At 48.8% G+C, this 20189-nt stretch overlaps 8 protein-coding genes across 8 annotated transcripts; 3 read left to right on the top strand and 5 right to left on the bottom strand. All coding sequences in view use genetic code 12, as the record gives it.

The window, feature by feature from the left end:
* Positions 1–511: 511 nt before the first annotated feature.
* Positions 512–2059, bottom strand: FOB63_004879 (ubiquitin-specific protease; the record flags this gene model as incomplete). The annotated part of the gene is made up of 1 exon (XM_002617466.1): positions 512–2059. The coding sequence occupies one exon, from the start codon at positions 2057–2059 to the stop codon at positions 512–514; it is 1548 nt and encodes a 515-aa protein (XP_002617512.1).
* A 724-nt stretch (positions 2060–2783) lies between these two features.
* FOB63_004878 (uncharacterized protein) lies at positions 2784–3554 on the bottom strand (the record flags this gene model as incomplete). Its single annotated transcript, XM_002617467.2, has 1 exon — positions 2784–3554. One exon carries the CDS (start codon positions 3552–3554, stop codon positions 2784–2786), a length of 771 nt encoding a protein of 256 aa, XP_002617513.1.
* A 798-nt stretch (positions 3555–4352) lies between these two features.
* On the top strand, positions 4353–4835 carry FOB63_004877 (uncharacterized protein; the record flags this gene model as incomplete). The annotated part of the gene is made up of 1 exon (XM_002617468.2): positions 4353–4835. The coding sequence occupies one exon, from the start codon at positions 4353–4355 to the stop codon at positions 4833–4835; it is 483 nt and encodes a 160-aa protein (XP_002617514.1).
* A 1144-nt stretch (positions 4836–5979) lies between these two features.
* Positions 5980–6312, bottom strand: CYC1 (cytochrome c; the record flags this gene model as incomplete). The annotated part of the gene is made up of 1 exon (XM_002617469.2): positions 5980–6312. The coding sequence occupies one exon, from the start codon at positions 6310–6312 to the stop codon at positions 5980–5982; it is 333 nt and encodes a 110-aa protein (XP_002617515.1).
* A 1143-nt stretch (positions 6313–7455) lies between these two features.
* Positions 7456–9636, bottom strand: CWC22 (U2-type spliceosomal complex subunit; the record flags this gene model as incomplete). The annotated part of the gene is made up of 1 exon (XM_002617470.2): positions 7456–9636. One exon carries the CDS (start codon positions 9634–9636, stop codon positions 7456–7458), a length of 2181 nt encoding a protein of 726 aa, XP_002617516.2.
* A 502-nt stretch (positions 9637–10138) lies between these two features.
* Positions 10139–12856, top strand: FOB63_004874 (uncharacterized protein; the record flags this gene model as incomplete). The annotated part of the gene is made up of 1 exon (XM_002617471.2): positions 10139–12856. The coding sequence occupies one exon, from the start codon at positions 10139–10141 to the stop codon at positions 12854–12856; it is 2718 nt and encodes a 905-aa protein (XP_002617517.2).
* Positions 12857–13510: 654 nt separating this feature from the next.
* On the top strand, positions 13511–14353 carry FOB63_004873 (putative pantetheine-phosphate adenylyltransferase; the record flags this gene model as incomplete). The annotated part of the gene is made up of 1 exon (XM_002617472.2): positions 13511–14353. The coding sequence occupies one exon, from the start codon at positions 13511–13513 to the stop codon at positions 14351–14353; it is 843 nt and encodes a 280-aa protein (XP_002617518.2).
* A 116-nt stretch (positions 14354–14469) lies between these two features.
* On the bottom strand, positions 14470–18309 carry FOB63_004872 (ubiquitin-specific protease; the record flags this gene model as incomplete). Its single annotated transcript, XM_002617473.2, has 1 exon — positions 14470–18309. One exon carries the CDS (start codon positions 18307–18309, stop codon positions 14470–14472), a length of 3840 nt encoding a protein of 1279 aa, XP_002617519.2.
* Positions 18310–20189: the final 1880 nt, after the last annotated feature.

Below are 20189 nucleotides of genomic sequence, written 5' to 3'. Positions count from 1 at the left end.
TACTAGTAGAAGTTGACTTAGACAGACAGAGATCGACAGCAATATCGTTGAAACAGATGTCTGTCACGAAGACTAATCAGCTTTAAAAAATCGAAAAATAAATTAAAGCACATACATTATGTAGCAACCGTTAAAAATCAAACCAACCTATAGGTCGCTTTGGTATCATAAAATGACGGGCAAAGATCGTAGTAAGGAAATCTTGTGAGAAGATATTCTTTAAACGTGAAACTTTTTGGGACAGAGACGAATAAGCCATAGGAACGAATAAACAATGAAGCACTAGGTAGACTTACACTATGAAGTCAAGACGACAAGCAGCAAGCCCTTGATACATAAATCAGCGATAAATTTATTATGAGTATTAAATGCAATGTGTTTGCAAGCAGCAATGGTATGTGTACTGGACGAGACGGGCGTGTGGGTGTAATCGAATAGGCTTCATCGACTGCCACCTAGTTTCGATGGACGTGTAGATGTGATCAAATTGGCTTGATGTCACCTCGTCTCCTCACACGGCATGCGCAATGTAAAAGAGAAGGTACGCATTTGTTGCCTGGACTTCTTCGTGAGAGACAAGGGAGATCACACTATCGTCAAACTTGAACCAGCGCCCGCCGCTGCTTTTTACAAGCGCAATGTAGTGGCCTGTGCTGACCAGTCCGACATGATTCACCACAGCAAAAAGCTCGTACACTTTATTTGCGTCAATGTCGTCATCATGCTGTGACGCATACTTGGACAAGTTGAGGAAAAGCGGCGCATCCACTCTCGCTTCAATTTTTGAGGCAGTGTCGCTTCCCACGGTGTGTTTAAACCGCTTGAGCTGAATGCTGATCACAGGCGGAAGTGCTTTGATTCGGAGAGCTCGGTGTGCCTGTGCCTCCTCACGGCACGAGCTGCATCGGTATTTAGCGTCCAATGGCTCGTGCCGCGTGAACTGGTCGAGACAGTCGTAAAGAGTTGCTTTCCCGTCGAGTCGCGAGATCTCGAGAGAAAGGTCCATGAGCGGGTCCACCGTGCGGGTTATAGCACCGCAGGCACTGCAAACAACCGAACTTTCGAGCTGGCCCGCAAAAGTCGAGTGAACGACGCAACGGCACGGTTCTTGCGGCAAGCCGGCGCTTTCGGCCACACGCTCGTAGTCCAGATGGAGCTCACCCAATAAGAACTGCCAGAACTCATGCGCATCCTGCTCCTGGAAGCCTGCAAGCAGTTGGTTTTTGTACCAGGCCGTGGCTAGAAGCGTAGCAATGCCACACCCGTCGCGGGCAGAGGACGTATATACTTCCTTGAACACGGCATCCAACAGACAGGTCATGCACGCCAGATTCTCGTCGATTTGGGGCGAAGGCGCCGCATACCGTGACAGCAGGTCGCAGTTGAAAAAATGGAGGTCATTGTTGAAGAAATGGCGGCACACGAGCGGGTTGTGGAGCAACGTTTGGAGAATGCAGCTCATGAAGCATGTGGCGCCGAGGTTGACGATGCCACGGAGCCCGTGCACTGCGGACGCCGGCGGCTTTGTGTATGCGTCATCTGCTATTGCCAAATCTGCGCTTCCATTTGTGTTGCCATTTACCTTTGCAGCACCTGCCTCGTCTGACTTGTCGGCTTTTTTACTAATGAGCAGCTTCCGGATAGTGTGTAATGCGCGGTGGCTGACATAGTCTCCACACAGAAAACAGTGAAGCAACCCATTTGCAGAGTCGATGGCGAAGCGGTGGCCACGACTCGAATGCGTCTTGGCGTGGTTGTAACAACCCACGTGCGGACACTGAAGGCAGATCATGGCCTGGCCGCTGCTGCCGCGGCACTCAGTGCATCGGAGTGTGGAGAAGTACTGGGCCCACTCGGCGGGAGAAACGGGCCGCCCATCCTTTTTGTGGCTGTAAATGACGTGTTTGCGTGCTAGCGGGTTGGCGGCCACCGAGATCGCCACCGCCTGTCGATACGTGTCGAGCACAGTGTCGTGTGCTTTGGACTGGAGCACCTGGGTGAGGTGGGTGCACAGGGCAATGTGGCTGTAGTTGTCTGGCGGCGGTGTGAGCTGCTGCATGACTTGGCTGTAAATGTTTTAGGGACGGCTGTAAATGACTGAAATGCAACGGGGTGTCTGGATGGGTTTTGTTGGTGGATCCGAATGATGGTTCTAAATTGTGGAGTACCAGATTTTGACACAAGTTTCGATGGTCTGGTTCTGCTTTTTTTCTTTGGCGTGCAATGTGATGACTAACTGCTTTGTTTTCTTCTAGATAGAATTTCACTCAAGTGTAGGCGAAATTCGGTCTGGGATCAGAAAGAAAGTGGTACGTGAGCCATCGTCTTTCGCGCTTATCGATGTCCTGTCTCGGCTCTTTTATCGTGGACCACAGTAGTGAAGACTACAAACCAAAGGCATGGACCGTAATTCGAATCAAGATCCGCCAAAGGGTTTAAAATGGGCACAATTAACTGGTGCGTAGTTCTGTAAGTGCCGTCATACCAGGAATTAACCTGATCTGGAATTATGATGAAATAGCATGAGAAATTACTCTAGCGAGACTAGAGCCAAAAGAATATTCAGTTGAAACTATTAAAGAGTTGGAAGTAGAATAACTTCTGCTGGTTACAGTGCCTCTTTCTGTCGGCATAAGCGTTTGAACTTCTCAATGTGACCTTAATTCACATTTACGTCTTGCATGTTCATCATTTTGCTTTAATTCTTGTGACCATATTCGTCTTCACCATGCTCTCTACTTCCACGTCGCACCTTACTCTTCGTTGTGTTCATTTCCACTACATCAATCGTAAAAATCATCGTCATCGTCATCGTCATGGTCGAGTTTCAGCCCACGCAACGACTTCTTGACAAAGCGGGTTCTCCTGGCCTCCTCCAAATCCTCGTCTTGCTGGTTCATCTCGAGTCTCTCGTCCGAATGCTTGACTGCGCCTATGTCGACCAAAACCTTTTCCAAGTCGGCTATCTTGCAGTCGCTGCCACCCAACTGGGTGAGTGTGACGTAGTTCTTGACAATGTTCTTCTTGTGGTAGATGATTAGCGTCGGGCAGTTGGCCTCCGGGTAGTTTTCCACGCACCTGTTTGCTGGGATCTCTGTGACCTTGATCTCGGGGAACTTCTGCGCCAACGTCACCAAAAGCAGCGCCAAAAGACGGCTCTGCACCGCCAGCTGAAGCGACATATGCACCAAGACAAAGCACTCTTCCAGTGCCTTCGTCACCTCGTCCTCATACTCGGGTTTGGTAACGTGATATACCGAGCCATACTTCTGCTTCTCGCCCAACTTGCGAAGCTCCTGGAACCGCTTCATCTTGTACTCGTGCAAAAAATCCTCGTCCTCTTCGTCCTCCAACTCTTCGAGCTCGCCCAACGTTTTGTTCTCGAGCCGATTGTCGTGCGCCCTTTTCACCGCTTCTTCCATGGCTTCTTCGAGCTCTTGCGTCGGCGACTTGGGTCTTTGCGGAATGATTCCGTGGGCACGGAGAATGTCGTTCCACTCCGTGTCTTCATCGGGGTTAACCTCCACGGGCACTTGGATATCTTGTAAACTCATAAGAAAGAAGGTGTGCAGGCGATTCCGGACTTGATATAGTGAGCGAGCGTCTGAAATAGAAGACAGAAAGAGAAAGACAGAGAAAAATAAAAATAAAAATACATAGACAAGATAGAGAAAGACAGAGACAAGATTGTGGAAAGTAAACAGAGACAGGATAAAATTTAGACAAGAGAGACAAGTAGCAAGATTATTTGCAAAGCTTGAAGGTACGGCTAGCCTCAGGAAGATTCAGAAACTATAAGATATCGGAGTGAAGAAAAGTGTCTCAAACTAAAATAGGCAGGGCTAGTTTAATGCACAGACTCGGCCTATATTCTGTACTTTTCTCTTAGTGGTAAAGGTTTGCGGCTCAAAAGTATCTAAGCAGTTACTCGAATACTTGAATTTTTTCTGTTGAATTGAAAGTGACTCGTTAAGTAGTGATGCTAATTTTGGTCAAACGATTCCTTTACGTCACCGAGAACAATTCAGTTTGTCTTCGAATCCACTGTGCCATTTTCTACATTAAATTCGTATTTTTGTTTTATGTCAGTAACTATTTCAAATGACTACTAATTTGTTTCCTCTCCGCACTTTCACAGATTTATTGCAGACGTCTTTACATACGTCTTAAAATCCACCAAAAACCACAAATTGGTTTTGCGAGTTGGACTCATTCTTGAAAACACCAGAATGTGAAGCAGAATCCAAAAAGCGAGCAAAACTTTAAAAGACTACGATTTGTCATGTCCACTTATTCAACTAGAACAGGTGTACGGGTGCAAACACCAACCACCTCCAACTTCATCTCCTTCCATGGTCAAGTTTTATCTCAAGGCGAAAGCCGAGCTTTCCAATGTGACGGATCTCGAGCCCAATGACTCTCCTTCATCTCCGTTTGAGTACACTTTTAGAATCGAATGCACAAAGTGCAGAGAAGTTCACGATAAGCCAGTGACAATCAATATTTTCGAACAGCACGACATCTCTGGATCCAGAGGAGAAGCCAGTTTTGTGTTCCGCTGCAAAAGCTGCAAGAGCGAACACTCGGCGCAGATCGAGCGGACCAAAGAGAAAATCTCTGCCAGTGGCGAATGGGCCAAGTTGTTGTCGATCGATGCTCGAGGAATCGATTTCGTGGAGTTTATTCCAGACGGCAAATGGAAATGTGCAGCAGCAGAGTCCAGCACCAAGTTTGAAGAGGTGGACTTGGAAGACAAGGAATGGTACGACTACGACGACAATAAGGGCGAGGAGGTGAGTGTTACAGAAGTGGAGTTTGACATTGCCAGATCCTAAGGCTGGCACAAGTTGCTACGACAGCGGAGTTCTGAAAGGGGTGTATAGAGTGCCATTGTATTGATTGACAAGCTCTACTACTTTATAATCAATGTACTCCTTCTCACTGTCCTCAATATACACTGTAATCTTTCAATGCATCTATTATTCAGCTATCTGCTTCTCTGATTGCACAACTTTCAGTTTGTCAGCGCATTGAGATTTTCTTAACATCTTTTGTCTCATAAATTCCACATTGGGCACTTGCCTATTAGACCTTCATTGTTGACAGGGAATTTCGTGACGCTAAAGCCAATTCTGAGTACTCCAGTTATTTCGATAACACGATGTTCGTAGCTTTATTATTCTGCTCGTCACATTGATTCAGAAGCTGAAATGCTTCTACTCTACGCGAGAGCTTCTATTGGTTTTCCCATACAGTTATTTTATTTTCATTGACACATCGTACAAAGCTGCTTGATCAGCCTACGGATACATGTCTGAGCCTGTAACTATAAGACTCCTCATTCATAGGCTCGAGTATTATTTGGTCATCTGACAGATTTACTGTAATGAATTCAAATTCTACAAGTACGTCTATTTCCAAGGAAAGACAAATCAACACTGTCTTTTAAAAATGAAATACAAACGACCAAGACAACTAGCCTAATTGACCAAACTAAATTCTTCGCATCTCGCACGTCATGCATCGTATATTCTTCAGTAATATATCAAAAGCCGATGACGTTCGCAGTCTGTCCTATAAGCTTTTAAGGTTTTAAGGTTTTAAGGTTATAAGGGTCTTTCTCGAATACACATTTAGGCAGTGTGCCGTCGTAATTGATTTCGATGAAAATATAGTGGTAAATCATTTCAAAAATACCTTTTGGGGAATTCGAAGCCATCATATCAATTGGCACATACAAGTCACATACATGTACGTTAATCATTGGGAACAAACAAACTCTTGCAATGGTCAACAAAGTCTTGCAACGGTCGATCCCGAATCTCGGCTCACAAACATATTGTTCAATTCATATCAGACTTTCAACCTAGTAAACATCATCTACACCTGCAGCCCATCCACTTTTGTTGAGCCATCTTCAATCACAACGGAAGCAACATTTGATTCTTATATACAGTGTCTATTTCATCATCGAGACGATTATTTGGTGGCACTAGCCAAGTAGGTGATCAAGTCGTTTCTGTCCTTTGGCTTCTTCAAACCACCGAAAGCCATCTTGGTACCTGGAATGTACTTCTTTGGGTTCTCCAAGTAGTCAGACATGGTTTGTTCGGACCAGACAACACCCTTCTTCTTGTTGGCGTCGGTGTAAGAGTAACCAGCAGCCTCACCAGACTTTCTGCCAAAGACACCGTGCAAGTTTGGACCAACCTTGTGTGGTCCGCCCTCCTCAACGGTGTGACATTGCAAACATCTGGTCTTGAAGAGAGTAGCACCCTTCTTTTCAGAACCTTTTTCGAATTTAGCTGGCATTATGGAATAAACTTTTTGCGAGAAAAAAAATCTAGCGAGCAAAAAAAACTAGAGCCAACCACCGGTGTCTTTATATATCGGGCTGTCATTTGTTTCTTTGCACGCCAATTACTGCACTGATGATTATCCAGCGCGCCGCCATTGGCCAGAAAAAGGAAAGACTAGGTCACGTGCAGCAACCTCTCACATTAGTCGGCTCATTGTGCGCACACACAAGCGTGTACCCGTGGAAAAAGAAGACGAAGGAGTAGGGAAAAGGCGTGATGTTCGTAACACCGAAAAGAAACTTTCTGGAGCCGTTTGTGATGGAGAGGGGTCGAGGAATTACGCTCAACCGATATATCCGAAACCTGCACATAATCATCGAGAGAGTGACTCGGCCTGCATGCAACCCAAGAGTGACTCGGTTTGTATGCAATCCGAGACACTAGGTTTATTAAGGCTCAAAAGAAGATTCTGTAATGGAAGAAGATTCTGTAATGGATCGAGCATCGAAAGAAGGATTAGAAGAGGACTGCACAAAATCAAAAATGGGAGTCCTTGTTTCGTAAGCAGTAAGTTGTAGCGAATGGCGTTATTCCATACGTCATGGAAATGAAGTGGTGTGAAAACCTTCCACAGCAACTACTGCGAATTGGATGTCTCAAGCGATCCGAACCTCCACGTATGACGTAAGCGGTGCTGAAATGTGTCAAAAACGTGATGTACAGAGAAAACATCGAATTTTCAGAAAACAGGTTGAACGCCCGTTCGTGTAGTAGCAGTGAAGTAGATCACTTCGATCACTTCGTTCACTTCGTTCACTTCATAGATCACTCATAGATCATCCATAGATCACTTCATAGATCACTTCATAGATCACTTCATAGATCACTTCATAGATCACTTCATAGATGATGACAGCGTAGATCATTTGACTATGCTGAGATTGAGATTGCAGTGGTTGAGTTTGTTTCTGCTGATCCAGACTGTTACGCTGAGGGTACTCGTTAGGAGGAGCGGAGTTGGCCTGAGGATCTAATCATTGACTGAATCATCACTTTCGTAAGTTGAGTCTTCGTCATCGGAATCCAGATATGGAAGTTCTTGTTCCAGATCTGAGGAATTCTGGTACATTTATAGATCACTCATAGATCACTCAGATCACTGCGGCGCGTCGTGTCTCGGGCTCCGGCTTGGCGAACGAGAAAAAGACCTCTGCAGAGCATTCGAAGGTGAACGAGAAAACGATCTTTGCAGAGGCGACCGCGAGTAGGATGCGGACCTGGATCTGGAGTAGGAGCGAGACGAGGAATACGAACCCGATCTGGATCTGGAATAAGAGCCTGATCTGGACCTGGAATAAGAGCCCTCTCTCGACGAGAAGGAGCCGCGGCTGCGCTTGCGTCCCCGGTCTTCTGGAAGCGCTTTCAACACCAGCCGCATCTCCTCCGTGAGCACGCCCAAGCCGATCGCCGTGAAGTAGTTGATGGAGAACATGATGTGGTCGGCGTCGGCACGCGACACGTCCACCACGGGGAAAAGGCCACGGAGGTGCACGCGAACATCCGGGTCCAGAAGAAGCCGCTTGAGAGAGTCCACGCCCAACTCCTCCACCAACTCCTGGAACAAGAACTTGATGAACACTCTGCTGGCGCTGGAGGTGTCTGTCTCGGTCAACGTGATGATGCCGAGCGTCTCGTGCGGCGCCAAAACGTCTGCAGCGACCAAGTGGCCAAAGTACTTGCCCATGTTGCGGAGCTGGGCGCCCTCGTGCTGGTAGAGAGCGTCGTACGAGCGGCGGAACTGCGCCACGAATGCCGCGTGCCAGCGCCGCGACGACCCACACAACTTCTCGCCTAGCACGCCAAAGTACTTGGAGTACGTCTTCTCCTGCGCGCAGCACTTGACCAACATGTCTGTCATCACGGCGTCCGACAACTGTGCGCTGCGCTGGAGCCGGAGGAGTTTGTGCACGGCCTCGTCCGCGGACATGGACGACATGACCGTGAGGTAGATGCTCTTTTGGTGCTGTAGGAGCGTGGCGTCCGTCATGTCCGTGACAGCCTCTTTGGTCTGGATGATCTGTTGGTTGGCCTGTTCGTTGTCTTGTTCCGTCGTTTCGTCGTCGTCGAGGATCTCTGCCCGTAGAGCGGCGTACGCCGCGTCGGCCGCCGCCACGTCCTCTGTAGGGTCAAACCAGTCGAGGTGCGCCTCCACGGGCTGCGGCTCGGCCAAGTCCACGTCGTGCGGCTGGACGTCTTCGGCCGGCACCACATCCAAGTGCCGCGGCACCGCAGGGCCAAGGCCGTCGCGCCGCGCCCGCATGAGCTCGGTGATGCGCCGCATGGCCTGCGCCAGCGCCTGGCCCTCGTGGAGCACGTCGCGGAGCCGGCCCCAGATCATGTCTGCCGCAGCGGGTGCGTGGGCGTCCATCCACGAGCCGAGGCGGCGCAAAAGCGCTGTGGCCACGCGCACCGTGTCGTCGGAGGGCCGCTCGAGAAGAAGCTGGAACACCTGGAGCAAGACGGTGTCGGTGGCCACGGCAAAGCGCACCAACTCGGCGAGAAACGCCGCCGCTGCGTCCACGCCGCGCCCGTCGTTGCGCATGTACGCCCGCTTGAAGAGCGCCGCCGTGCGTGCCGCCACAAGACCGCCCACTTGCGGAAGTTGCAGGTTGAGCACGCCCACGAGAGCAGCGAGCGGCGCGGCGGCTTTCGGCTGGCGCATGGCGCGCGAGAGCACGCTGCGGGCGACGAGGCCGCGGCCGCGGACGATGTTGAGGCGGAAGAGGTCGACTGAGTGGCGGCGGAGCGCCGGCGACGACGCGGCGGCGGCGCAGATGGTGTCGATGTCGCGGGCGAGACCGGTCCACGCTGCGGTCTTTGTTGTGTTTGTGGTGGTGGTGTTGTTTGTGTTTGTGGTGGTGTTGTTTGTGTTTGTGGTGGTGTTGTTTGTGTTTGTGGTGGTGTTGTTTGTGTTTGTGGTGGTGTTGTTTGTGTTTGTGGTGTTGTTTGTGTTTGTGGTGGTGGTTATTTCGTTTGTGTTTATTTGGTTTGTAGTGGTTGTGTCGTTTGCTTGGCTTACTGGATCTTCTCGCCTTGTCTCATTCAGGGGCTCTCTTTGGTCTCCTTCTGTAGGCTTGCCAACATTCTCGTGCTCTTTGTTTCCATCGACATTCTCGGCGTCTTTGTTTCCCTCGGTAGCCGCTTTTGTGCCTTCAATTACTTCGTTTCTGTTTTCGCTTTCCTTGCCGCTTGTATTTCCCTTTTCCTTTGTTTCCATCGTGTTTTCCTTTCCACCGATTGCATTTCCTTGGTCCTCTTTCTCGGTTCTAGACGCCATGCTAAGAAAGTGGAGGTGTAGATATTGGAATGCACACAGGCGCATCGCATCGGTGGACTTACTACTCATCATTCCCATCGACCATCGATTCATCTGATAATATAACTTCTGTTCATTTGACAGATCATCGATACATCTGATATAGATACATCGTTACATCGTTACAGATACATCGATACATCTGATACACCTCATTTATCATCTGATACATCTCATCTTATACATCTCATCTTAAAATCTGATTCATCTCATCTGATTCATCTCATCTGATTCATCTCATCTGATTCATCTCATCTGATTCATCTCATCTGATACATCTGATACACCTGATTCCATCTGGTCCATCCGATTCATCTTCTGATTGATCTGATTCATCCATCTGATACACCTGATCATCTCATCTGATACATCTGATTCACCTCATCTGATTGATCCGATTCATCTCATCTGATACATCCGATCATTCCCATCATCTCCATCATCTCCGTCTGATTCATCGTTTATGCTTCCCTCGCGCCGCCATCTTGTGCCCGCGTCGCACATCAAGGCCCGCCTCGAACACTTTGTGGAAACAGGCGAGGTGCGCCGCTGGTCCGACCGCCAGCAGGCGCGCAAGCTCGAACACGCGGCCGAAAAACGCCGCGCCGCCGTCGCGCGCAACAAACCGTCGCTCCAGAAAACCCTCTTGTTGTTGCAGGCCAAGTACGACGCCGTGCCCTTGCAAACGCCGCAGGGCGTGCTTGACCTCCAGCGGCTCACGGCCAAGGACCTCCGCGTGGACTCGGCCAAGAGCTTGTCGATTTTCCGCGCCTTGGTGGGCTTCAACAGCGCGCGCCCCACCAAAACCGCTGGTCTGCCCGGCCTGTCCAACACCGCCGCCCTCCCGCGCCCGCCCTCGCGCCTTCTTCTCGCGCTTCTCGGCTCGTCGCCCGACCAGATCAAAGACCCTTACGTCGTCACCAGAGACGTGCTCAAGCTTCTTGCCCGCGACAACGACCCGCTCCGCGCCATGCACTTGTGCCGCTTGGCCGGCCCCAACGCCACCGCCGGCCTCAACGCTGTGATCGAGTGGTGCCTCGACCGCTCGGACGTGGAGCGCGCCCACCGCTGCTTGGCCAACGCCGCCCGCTGGCGCATCCCCACCTCGCCCCACACCTACGTCCACTACTTTGGTGGCCTCGCGCGCTGCCACGAGTGGGGCAAGGTGCCCGACGACTTGGTGGCCCGCACGCTCCGGCTCTTGGACCGCCTTGACGCCGTGCTGCTCGAGGTGTTCAACGCCGCGCTCTCGCTCGTGGCCAAGTGCTTTTCGGCCAACCAGCAGGCCATGGTCGACTTGCTCGAGCACGCCGGCGACCGCGGCGTCGCGCCTTCGGCCCACACCTACACCATCTTCCTCAACGGCGCCCGCCACCTCCACCGCCTGCGGGCCGACGCCATCCGCGCCGACACGTCGCTTTCTGCGCCCGCACGGACCAGGCGGCTTTTCGAGGCCCACGCCCGCCTCGTGCAGACGGCCAACATGGTCATGGCCCGAGTTGTCGCCGGCGCCACGCCGCCCGTGCCGCCATCCAAGGCCGCGGCCGACGCCGACCCGCTGCTTTTGGCCGAGTACCGCAAGCAGTGCCGCCGCGTGCTTGTGGACGTCGATCCCGTGTTTGCGGCCACCTTCTTGCAGTGCTACGTCAACGGCGCCGCCGGCACGGCGCAGAACCCTCGCCTGGGCGCCCACTACCGCTACTTGCAGCAGGCGCTTGTGTACCTCGAGGCGTGGAGCCCGGAGGTGGCGGCCATGTTGCGCTTTGCCCACGCCGAGGCGCCCTTCGAGCCTGCGGCCGCTGTGCGGGCCAAAGTGGACGCCCGGCTTGCGTCCGCGCCCGAAGCGACGGCGTACCTGCCCCACAACCTCACGCCGTTGGCCAAGGAAGACATCAACCCGATGGTGATCTTCCCGCCGCCCGCGTTCTCGTCCAACAAGACCCGCGCCGTTTTCTCGGGCAAGAAGAAGCCGTTGGTGGACTTTGGTCGCCCGACGTTCGCCGATATCCACAAGGCGGTTTTGAACCGCACATACGAGACTTCCAAGGGCAAGTTCGGCAAGAAGCTTCCGCGGCTGCAGCAGGTGTCGTTGGAACGGCGCCCGGGCGTCAACAAGTTCTTGCTTCACCTCGCGCTCGATGCCTTGGTGAAGTTGGGCCGCCACGCCGAGTTCTACAGGGCTATGTGGTATGCTCTTTCGACTTGGGGCGGCTTGTACGTGGACAAGACCCGCTTGGGCCTGCAGTTGGCGTGCCAAGCGGTTCCGGCGACAGAGTATCCCGAGATTCCTCATGCAAGGAAATCAAGAGAAGCAAAACGCACTGAAACCACCGAAACCACCGAAAAATCGGATGGTGCCCCCTCCAACCAAGAGTCCAAACCTTCGCTCAACGAAAAGTTGCGCAGCTCGTCCACCCACGACAACAGCATTCTCGACACCATGCTTGTGGAGAACTTCATCCACAAAATGGAAGAATGTTTCCCCCATTCAGCAGTGCCGGCAAGATTTGCTGCCGAGTTGGTGGCAGCTCTAGTTAGCCACGACACAAACATGGCTAGGACGTTGCAGCCCCGCGAGAAAACCTTTGATGCTGTCTTTGCCCTTCTCAACAGAGACGTCTATCTTTACAATGACAAAAACTGGCACCAGGGCACCGTGGGAAATCGCCGCAGAGATGTCCCCAACAACACGCCCAAGCGCTCTTTAACCGAGGCCCAGCTTCACGACATCCTTGATCCCCTTTTGGTGCTCATTAGGAGCATCATAGTCCACGAGGGACGTCTTTATGCCCATGTGGCCAACCGCAAGTCACTTATGCTGAACCGTTTTGTCGAGTCGTACATTTCACTCGTGAACAAGCTTTACGACTTCACATGGACCGACGCACCAGACAACAGCACCGCCGCTATCACCATTCACAAAAAGATTCTCGCTGGTGGCATTCTCTTCTACAGATCCCAGGCCCTTGTGGATCCTCGTGACAAGATTGTATACGCTGACAACGTGCGCCAGTCCATGGAGTTTTTGTACAAGACATTGAAGGACAAGCTGGATCTCAGTCTGGGCGACAAGCGCTTGATGCATGCGCTTCGGTCGTTGTTCACGATGGACACGCAGGCCCCAGAAGCTGTTGCCAAGTTGAAGGGATTGCAGAGTAAAATCTACGATCTCTGTCGCTAGAAAGGCGACTGAGGGATCAATTCTACGGCACCGCAGCTAGAGGCACATGGACGAGGTTGATGAGGAAATGAGATGGGGTGTGAGTGCTTGGTGTCTTGGATAATCTGATCAGTTTTGTCATTCTCTCAGATTTGTTCTACATTCTCTTAGATTTGTTCTACATTCTCTCGACTGGTTCTGCCTTTTCTCAGAATGTTATACCTTTTATCAGACTGTTCTACATTTTAGACTGTTCTACATTCTACAATCTGCTCTTCCCTTATGTGCTTGTGTTGCTGGTCCCATGTATATAGCCACCAAACCAGCGAATACATAGTGCATAACACCATAAACAGCTAGTCTAAAGTGTCTTATCAGCCTTGGATCTGAACTGTTTTAGAGAGATAACGTTAGTTGTAATGTTAGCAGTATTGAAGATTTAATAATTATGATTTATCACATGTATGTGCTGAAACTACCGTTTTACACTTACATGTATTAGCTGTTTTATGAATATTTATATATATAATCATTTCGTGAAGAGGTTCTTAATTTAGTACTCCACTCATAACTTTAGAATTGTTAACTTTATTAGATATATTCTTCAAATGATAAGAATATTCAACCTCTAATCAATACTACAAGCCGTCTGACCTGTACGTAACACCAATCACCATGGCTCTCTTCTTGATAAGAGATCCACTCCATCAAAACTACTCGAATTTCTTCGACTCGTGTTTCAATCTTCTTCCTCTTGAAACACTGGGTATTCATGTTCTTGTGGGGACAGCATTTCCAGATTTGACAACGACTCGTCATGTTCTTCTGACTCTATATGCTCAACTAAGAGACATTTCCACCAAGCATGGTTTTCCTCCCGAATTGGAAATCGACGTGTTGCTTCGTCCGTCAGGCCAAAGTTACAAGTCCCAGTATTGTGTGAAGGGCGAATTTCCTGATCCTCCAGCGCACATTGTGGCGATTGATGCTGAAACTGAACAATGTGAAGTTCCGATTGATAACGATCCTAAAGATGCAAATGGCAAGAAGGCCATTACGGCCGTAGGCGGAACATTTGACCACATCCACGACGGGCATAAGATTTTGCTTCAAACAGCGGTTTTATATGCCCAAAAACATGTGATTGTTGGAGTCACAGGGCCAAAACTCCTCCAGAAGAAAAAATACGCCGAAATGCTACAGCTGTTGCCAGAACGAATTAACAATGTGTGCAAGCTTCTTCAACTTCATTTGCCTTCAGGTGTGCTGTTTTCTATTTACGAGATCAACGACGTATGTGGGCCTACAGGTTTTGTTCGAGATATTGATATTTTAGTCACCAGCCAGGAGACAGCCAAAGGTGCAGAATTCGTCAATAAATACAGAAAAGAACAAGGCTTTTCCAGCTTGGAGGTGGTGGAGGTCGGCGTCGTGGGAGGTGACGGCTCCGACAACTGGAGTGGAAAGCTCAGCTCGACAGACTTCCGCGAGAGGGAGTGGCGCAAATTACACCTGTGAACTGGAAATATTTCACTTATGACGAAACCAAGTACAGTAGACAATCTCACAAAGAGGCGTACTCTTCCATAGACAAGACACGCGAGCTGCTTCTATCCTCTAATGGGCCAAGAGCTTTACCGGATAGAGATACCACGCTCGTATGGGTTCACCCTGCGTGGAGTACGGTCCGGGTGGTCCAAAGCAAGCGACACGTGCGAGTCAAACTTCAGAATCTCCTGGAGCAAATTCAAGTCTGCCTTGTCCATGTCGAGGTACCGGCCCTTGTCATTGCTGTCGGCGAGAGCGATTTTGATTTTCTCGAACGCCTGGATGCCAAGACCCAACTTTTTGCGCAACCGAGTCTTCGTGTCTTCAAACAACTCGTCCGGAAATACTGCAAACACAAAGGGCTTGCTGTGAACATAAGATGTCGACTTGTGGAAATGGAAAACTGGGATAATATTCAACAGTTTCAAGTAGCGTTGGGCCAATTGGAATTCCAGCCGGAGAGTCTCATCTGTAATGTCAGAGTCAGATGTATAGTTCTCGTCGAATCTTTTGAACATGTCGTGGCTAGTCAATATTTCCACTTCTGCCGGGAAATATCCGCAATAATACTCGTACTGGCTATTCAAATCTTCAATAGACCGGTCAAACTTGACGAGGTCTGCATACTTGTAGTCTTGGCCAGCCCATACAAGTAAATTGCTCCAGTGTTCTTTAGGCACATCCATCTTATCGATCACTTTCTTAATGAGGTCTGCAACCGTGCTCGTTTTCGGTACAAGCATGTCAAGGAGATGGAATTGAAGAATAGTATTGAGCCAGTAAATTTTGACTGATTTCATATTTTCGTACTCTTTCAATGTGATGTTGAGCACCTCGTACTCAAACTGAATTGTGGTAGACACTGCCACTTGCTTGTTGAAAATTTGTGACAAAACCAAATTTGAAGACAATGGGAGTCGGCTGCCGCTGTTGTTGAGCACAAAGAGACGCAAGTGCTCCGGGTTAACATTATTGCCAAGTTTCATAGCAATTTCTTCCGCCAATTCTTGATAAGTGTATGACGTAGATACCCACATATCAAAAGATCTACTCATTTCTTTAGCCAATTGAATTTCTTGTGCCTCCGTAGTTTCTCCGTTAGTGGACTCCGTTTCTGGAGTCTGTTCGTCAGCGACAAAGTTACTGTCTTCCTCATCGTCTCCTGCCTTGCAAGGTTTTACCATTATATGGAACCTTGTCGATAAGAAGTCATAGTAATCTCTAGCGTTACTGAACTTCTTTTCCACCGCGCTACTCTCGACGTTGGCAATCTGGACGGTCAAAATGTCTCCAGTGCCTAGTTCGTTTTTCTCGAGCGTGACACTTGAATCGACAGGTTCTATGCGAGTCAGTGATACTTCTTCGAAAAATTCCAAAGGTGTCAGTTCATCGAAGCCGAGGACCTTATTGATTGGCTCCATCAACTTTGATACCACAGTGTCCTTAGGTACGCTAGCATAAGTGACTCCACGAACTTCATTCAACACGGGATCGAAATACTTGATGAATATCTTGACATCGCTATCGTCAAAATGCGCAGGTTTCGCATCTTGATTGCTAACGATACGATCGGCCAATGCTTCAAAATCAAATACTTCAGGAGCAATTTTTGTCGTAGGAGGGGTGATATGGCTCAACTCTTTCCGCAGTTCTTCCACAAAAAACACTAACTCGTCGTACTTGCGTTTGAAGCATTGTGTGTACACGTCATTAATGGTTGATTCATACATCTCTGGAGGAACAGCGGAGTCGGGTCTGCTTGTTCTATTGTTGCGATGTTTGACTGTAAGTAAACGGAATGGAAATTTGGAGAGGTCAGTGTCGTCATCAATGGAGATCGCATCGTCTTCTGTACCGAGAGCGTTCTCCTTCTCATAGCCTAACTCCTGGGCCACAAGTTTGTATAAAGAGGCAAACGTCATATCCTTCTTCACAGAGAGCACTGGAGGGTATGCACGTTTGTCAAAGATGTTCGGGTCGTAGAACTTCGGTTTCGCTGGATCTGGGTAAGTGTCAAACCCATTGTAGCAGACAAAGTTGTCAACTGTTGCGAGCTTGACATTTGTGTAGAACATGGCTTCACGCTTCTTCTTTTCCCAATTGGCAAGCTCCTCGCGCTCTCTATTGATTTGTTCAGATACGTGGTCTGGGATGGACGCAAGCTTTTCAGGAAGTACAAACTCCATCTCCGATTCACGGTAGTAAACTAACATGTATGCGGAAGTTGCTCTCCGGATCAAGTACTCATTGCGCTCCAGGCGAGTGAGCAGACGTAACTGTACAGGTGACAACTCCTGAGCACCAAAGTTTTCTTGGAAAACTTGCGATGGGGTTACCTTCCACACCTTATCGTCATCAAAACGGAGCCACGTTTGGCTGTTGGCTTCTGGTTTTATCATGGCATAGTAGTGCCCGTTGGAAATGCTTCCCTGGTGCACAAGAACACCGTGAAGTTTATAGTTCCAGTTCTGGTTGCGCACTGCTGGGGGTAAATCAGCATCCAAATATGGGCTGAGGTCGATTTTGTCTGGAAACTCGTATAAATCATCGATTTTCACAAGATCATCGACCATAAAATCATACTCGAACCGTTTCAATTGTAAATGCAACACCGGAGGGAAGGACTCGAATACCACACCCTTCTTTGCATCCTGATAACCGTATTCCTCACCCGCCTGATATTTGTTTTCTCCCTCGAGCATTTCAATTTCAATGTAGTTCTCGAACGACTGTTGCAAATTGCGGAACCCTTTCACGTTGAGTTGAATATCCCAAAATTCCTCCACACGTGAAGATTCATATGGCACATTGACACACTTAATGTACAGTTTCATCTTGCCGACGAAAACATCGTTCAACTTCTTTTCAATGGGCGTGCCTTTCATGGCTGTCTCGAGTCGGTCCATTAGAACACGGTTGAGTTCCTGGACATCGTGCTGTGTAAAAGCGTCTGAAGAATCCCAGCCAAATGATTTGGTAAGTTCCAACGTTCCGACCGGTTCATTGGACAGCTGCATGAGGTAAAAGATGCGCTGCAATGCCAAGGGAACGGCTTTGCTGCCAGCACCGTCGTCGGTAGGAATTTGGCATACCAAGTCTCGAAATACTCGTGTGGTATAGTACGATTGGAGTAACGAATTGAGGTAGCATGTAGCCCCCTGATTGTTCAAACCCACGTAACCCGTGTGCGCCTTAGAGTCGTATTCCACGAAATTGTGCCACAATACCCCTGTAGCAGAGTCGTCAATAACACGTACATAGCCCGTGATATTTAATGTGTTGTTTTCGAGAATCGCATGGGGCTGATTGCACTTTGCGGGGTTAGCAAGATCGCGGCCTGTGATGAAGGCCGAAAAACCCCAGTCCGTTTCGTTCTTGTTGAATCTGTGGCTCGAACTTGACGGGTAATGGGATTCTGGATGTTCTGGATTCCACATGTCCAACGCAAACTGTGCACACACATACCAGTCGGGCCCATGAGACTCGGACGGATGCGGTTCCATGTAAAGTGACACTGTATCATTGTTTCCTCTTGGAAACAAAAGCATATTCCACAGAAAGCCACCGCACTCAAAACGGCCGCTGCGCACTTTATCTTCACGGCGCACTGAGCTCCAGTCGGAGATGGTCCACGTGTAATGAGCCTCACCCACTACGGGATATTCTGGAAGCGGTTTCATGAGCCTCAGCGCAAGTTTTTCGTACTCGTCTGCTTTAGGGTACAACAGCAGGGGCGCCAGTTGTGAGGCAGCCTTGCTGGGTTCGTTTTCAGCGGCACACGCATCCATGTCGTCCATGGCGTCGGGATCGGAATCATCGGCGCTGTCAGCGTCGCTGGCGCTAAGAACTATGGTGTCGGGCGGTTTTTCCCCGACAATGTCGCAGTCGCTATCAATGTCAATGATTTTGTCGTCGTTATCGATCATTTTGTGAAGGAGTTGGGACGAAGGGCGATTTTGAGGATGGTTGGGACTAGATCCGGGTGCTTTTGGGCCTGGCGGCTACTAGATTTGTTTTGCGCTCTTGTAGATGCAGAAATGGGCAAAATTGATGCGGAAAAAACGTGGAGATCGAGGCTCAGGCCAAGTGTTGCAATTGAGTGGTTATATCCCTGGGTTCCTTGCACGAAGTTGCAAAGTAGGAAGTACAGTGGAAAAATGTAGCAAGGGATAGAAAGGTTGGTGATGTGAGAGTCACGTGGCCTGTCTGCAGGATTTTTGACATGGCCATAGTAGCAAAGGAGTTGAAAGGATGATTGAAAAAGAAAAAACATGAAAAATGTGGAAATTGAACTCTGCTAATACAGAGGAAGTAAGAGAAAGACGTTACTGGAAAATGGAAGTTTTGACGCAGTCGAACAACAGGTCATTGCAAATTGAGCGGCTTGATCCAGATCTTTAAAGTAGATCGAATGTAGATCAATTGTGGATGATATGATATGGACAAGAGAATATATGGGTCTAGCCGAGAGTTGTTTACTACTTTGGTCTGTTTAACTGGAAGTGTTTTTATTCGCTTCGGAAGACGAATTTATGGGTCTGTTTCCATATTCAAGTATCAGTGTATGTTATCGCGCAGATGGACTAATACTGTTCAAGTATCATGAAAGGAGGATTCTGAGATTTTTCTAGGAGTTAATGTGAGATGTGTGGGGTAAATTGACGAGAATACTCGAATAGTCTGTCTGTTGTATCTTACTGATGAAGGACGAAAGTTCTTTACTATTCATCAAAAGCAGTAATTTACGGGGATAGTACTTTTTCACACGAATCCAGATGTCTGTTACATTTATTGATAGCCTCTGTAAGTATCTGGACAACTGTCACTTGTTGTTCCATTACAGTGTCGTGTCTTAGTCTACTTGGGATAGTTGTCTGTATCTCTATGACTACAGGAAGAACAATGCTATAGGCGAGTACAAATGTCCATTTAGGAAAACATCACGAATAAGATCTCAGGATTATAGTATACTCCATCAGCTTTTGATAGGAGCGTGTAGTCCAGTATTCTAAGAGCATGTAGTCCAGTATTCTAAGTGCATGTAGCCCAAGTATTCTAAGAGCATGTAGCCCAAGTATTCTAAGAGCATGTAGCCCAAGTATTGTAAGAGCATGTTAAAAGCATTGGTGTACTCAGGCCCTCAGACAGATCAAGCATTATCGCATGTTACTCTAGTGCCTTTGAAGTTTTCCGAACAGCGTCGAAAAGTGGTGTATCTACCTGTTCTACCTATTTTCCATTCTGCACTTTGGCCATGCATCATTGGCTATTCTGGGTGGTATTCAGGTTGAGATCAAGAGCGGAATTTCAAGGCAAGATTAATGCCTCGGAAACGAAAGCTTATTTGCGAACAAGTGTGTAAAGGCGAACGTATTGTCTTGTAGAGCCAATGAACGCTGCAAGAAGCTAATATGGGGCTTGTAAATCTGAAGAGAGCAGTTAGAGATCTACAGTAGATATTAGCACAGACAAAAAGCATCATAGGGTAGTGGACATCAAGAGATGAGGATAGCATGCTACGATCTGACAAAAACAGCTAGCGACATGCGGATAGCATGCTACGACTAACAAAAACAGCTAGCTGTCGTTCAGGCAATAGTCTTGTGGGAACTACATTTCCAAGACAAGAAAAGAGATTCATGAGCGAGATCGGACGAGCCCAGAGATGCAATGCCGCACTTTTCGGTATACCCACTTGTACGCAGCTGCGGCGTGGGCAAACTTTAATTTGCAATTTCCAATGTGAGTAAATGAACACACGCCTCTATGGGTGTGTGGATTCCGTTTCGTGGGCCCACGGAGAATG

This window comes from Clavispora lusitaniae (genome assembly GCF_014636115.1).
Source record: "Clavispora lusitaniae strain FDAARGOS_655 chromosome Unknown tig00002663_pilon, whole genome shotgun sequence".
In the NCBI taxonomy this organism is placed as follows: Eukaryota; Fungi; Ascomycota; class Pichiomycetes; order Serinales; family Metschnikowiaceae; genus Clavispora; species Clavispora lusitaniae.
This window is presented reverse-complemented; position numbering and strand designations above follow the sequence as displayed.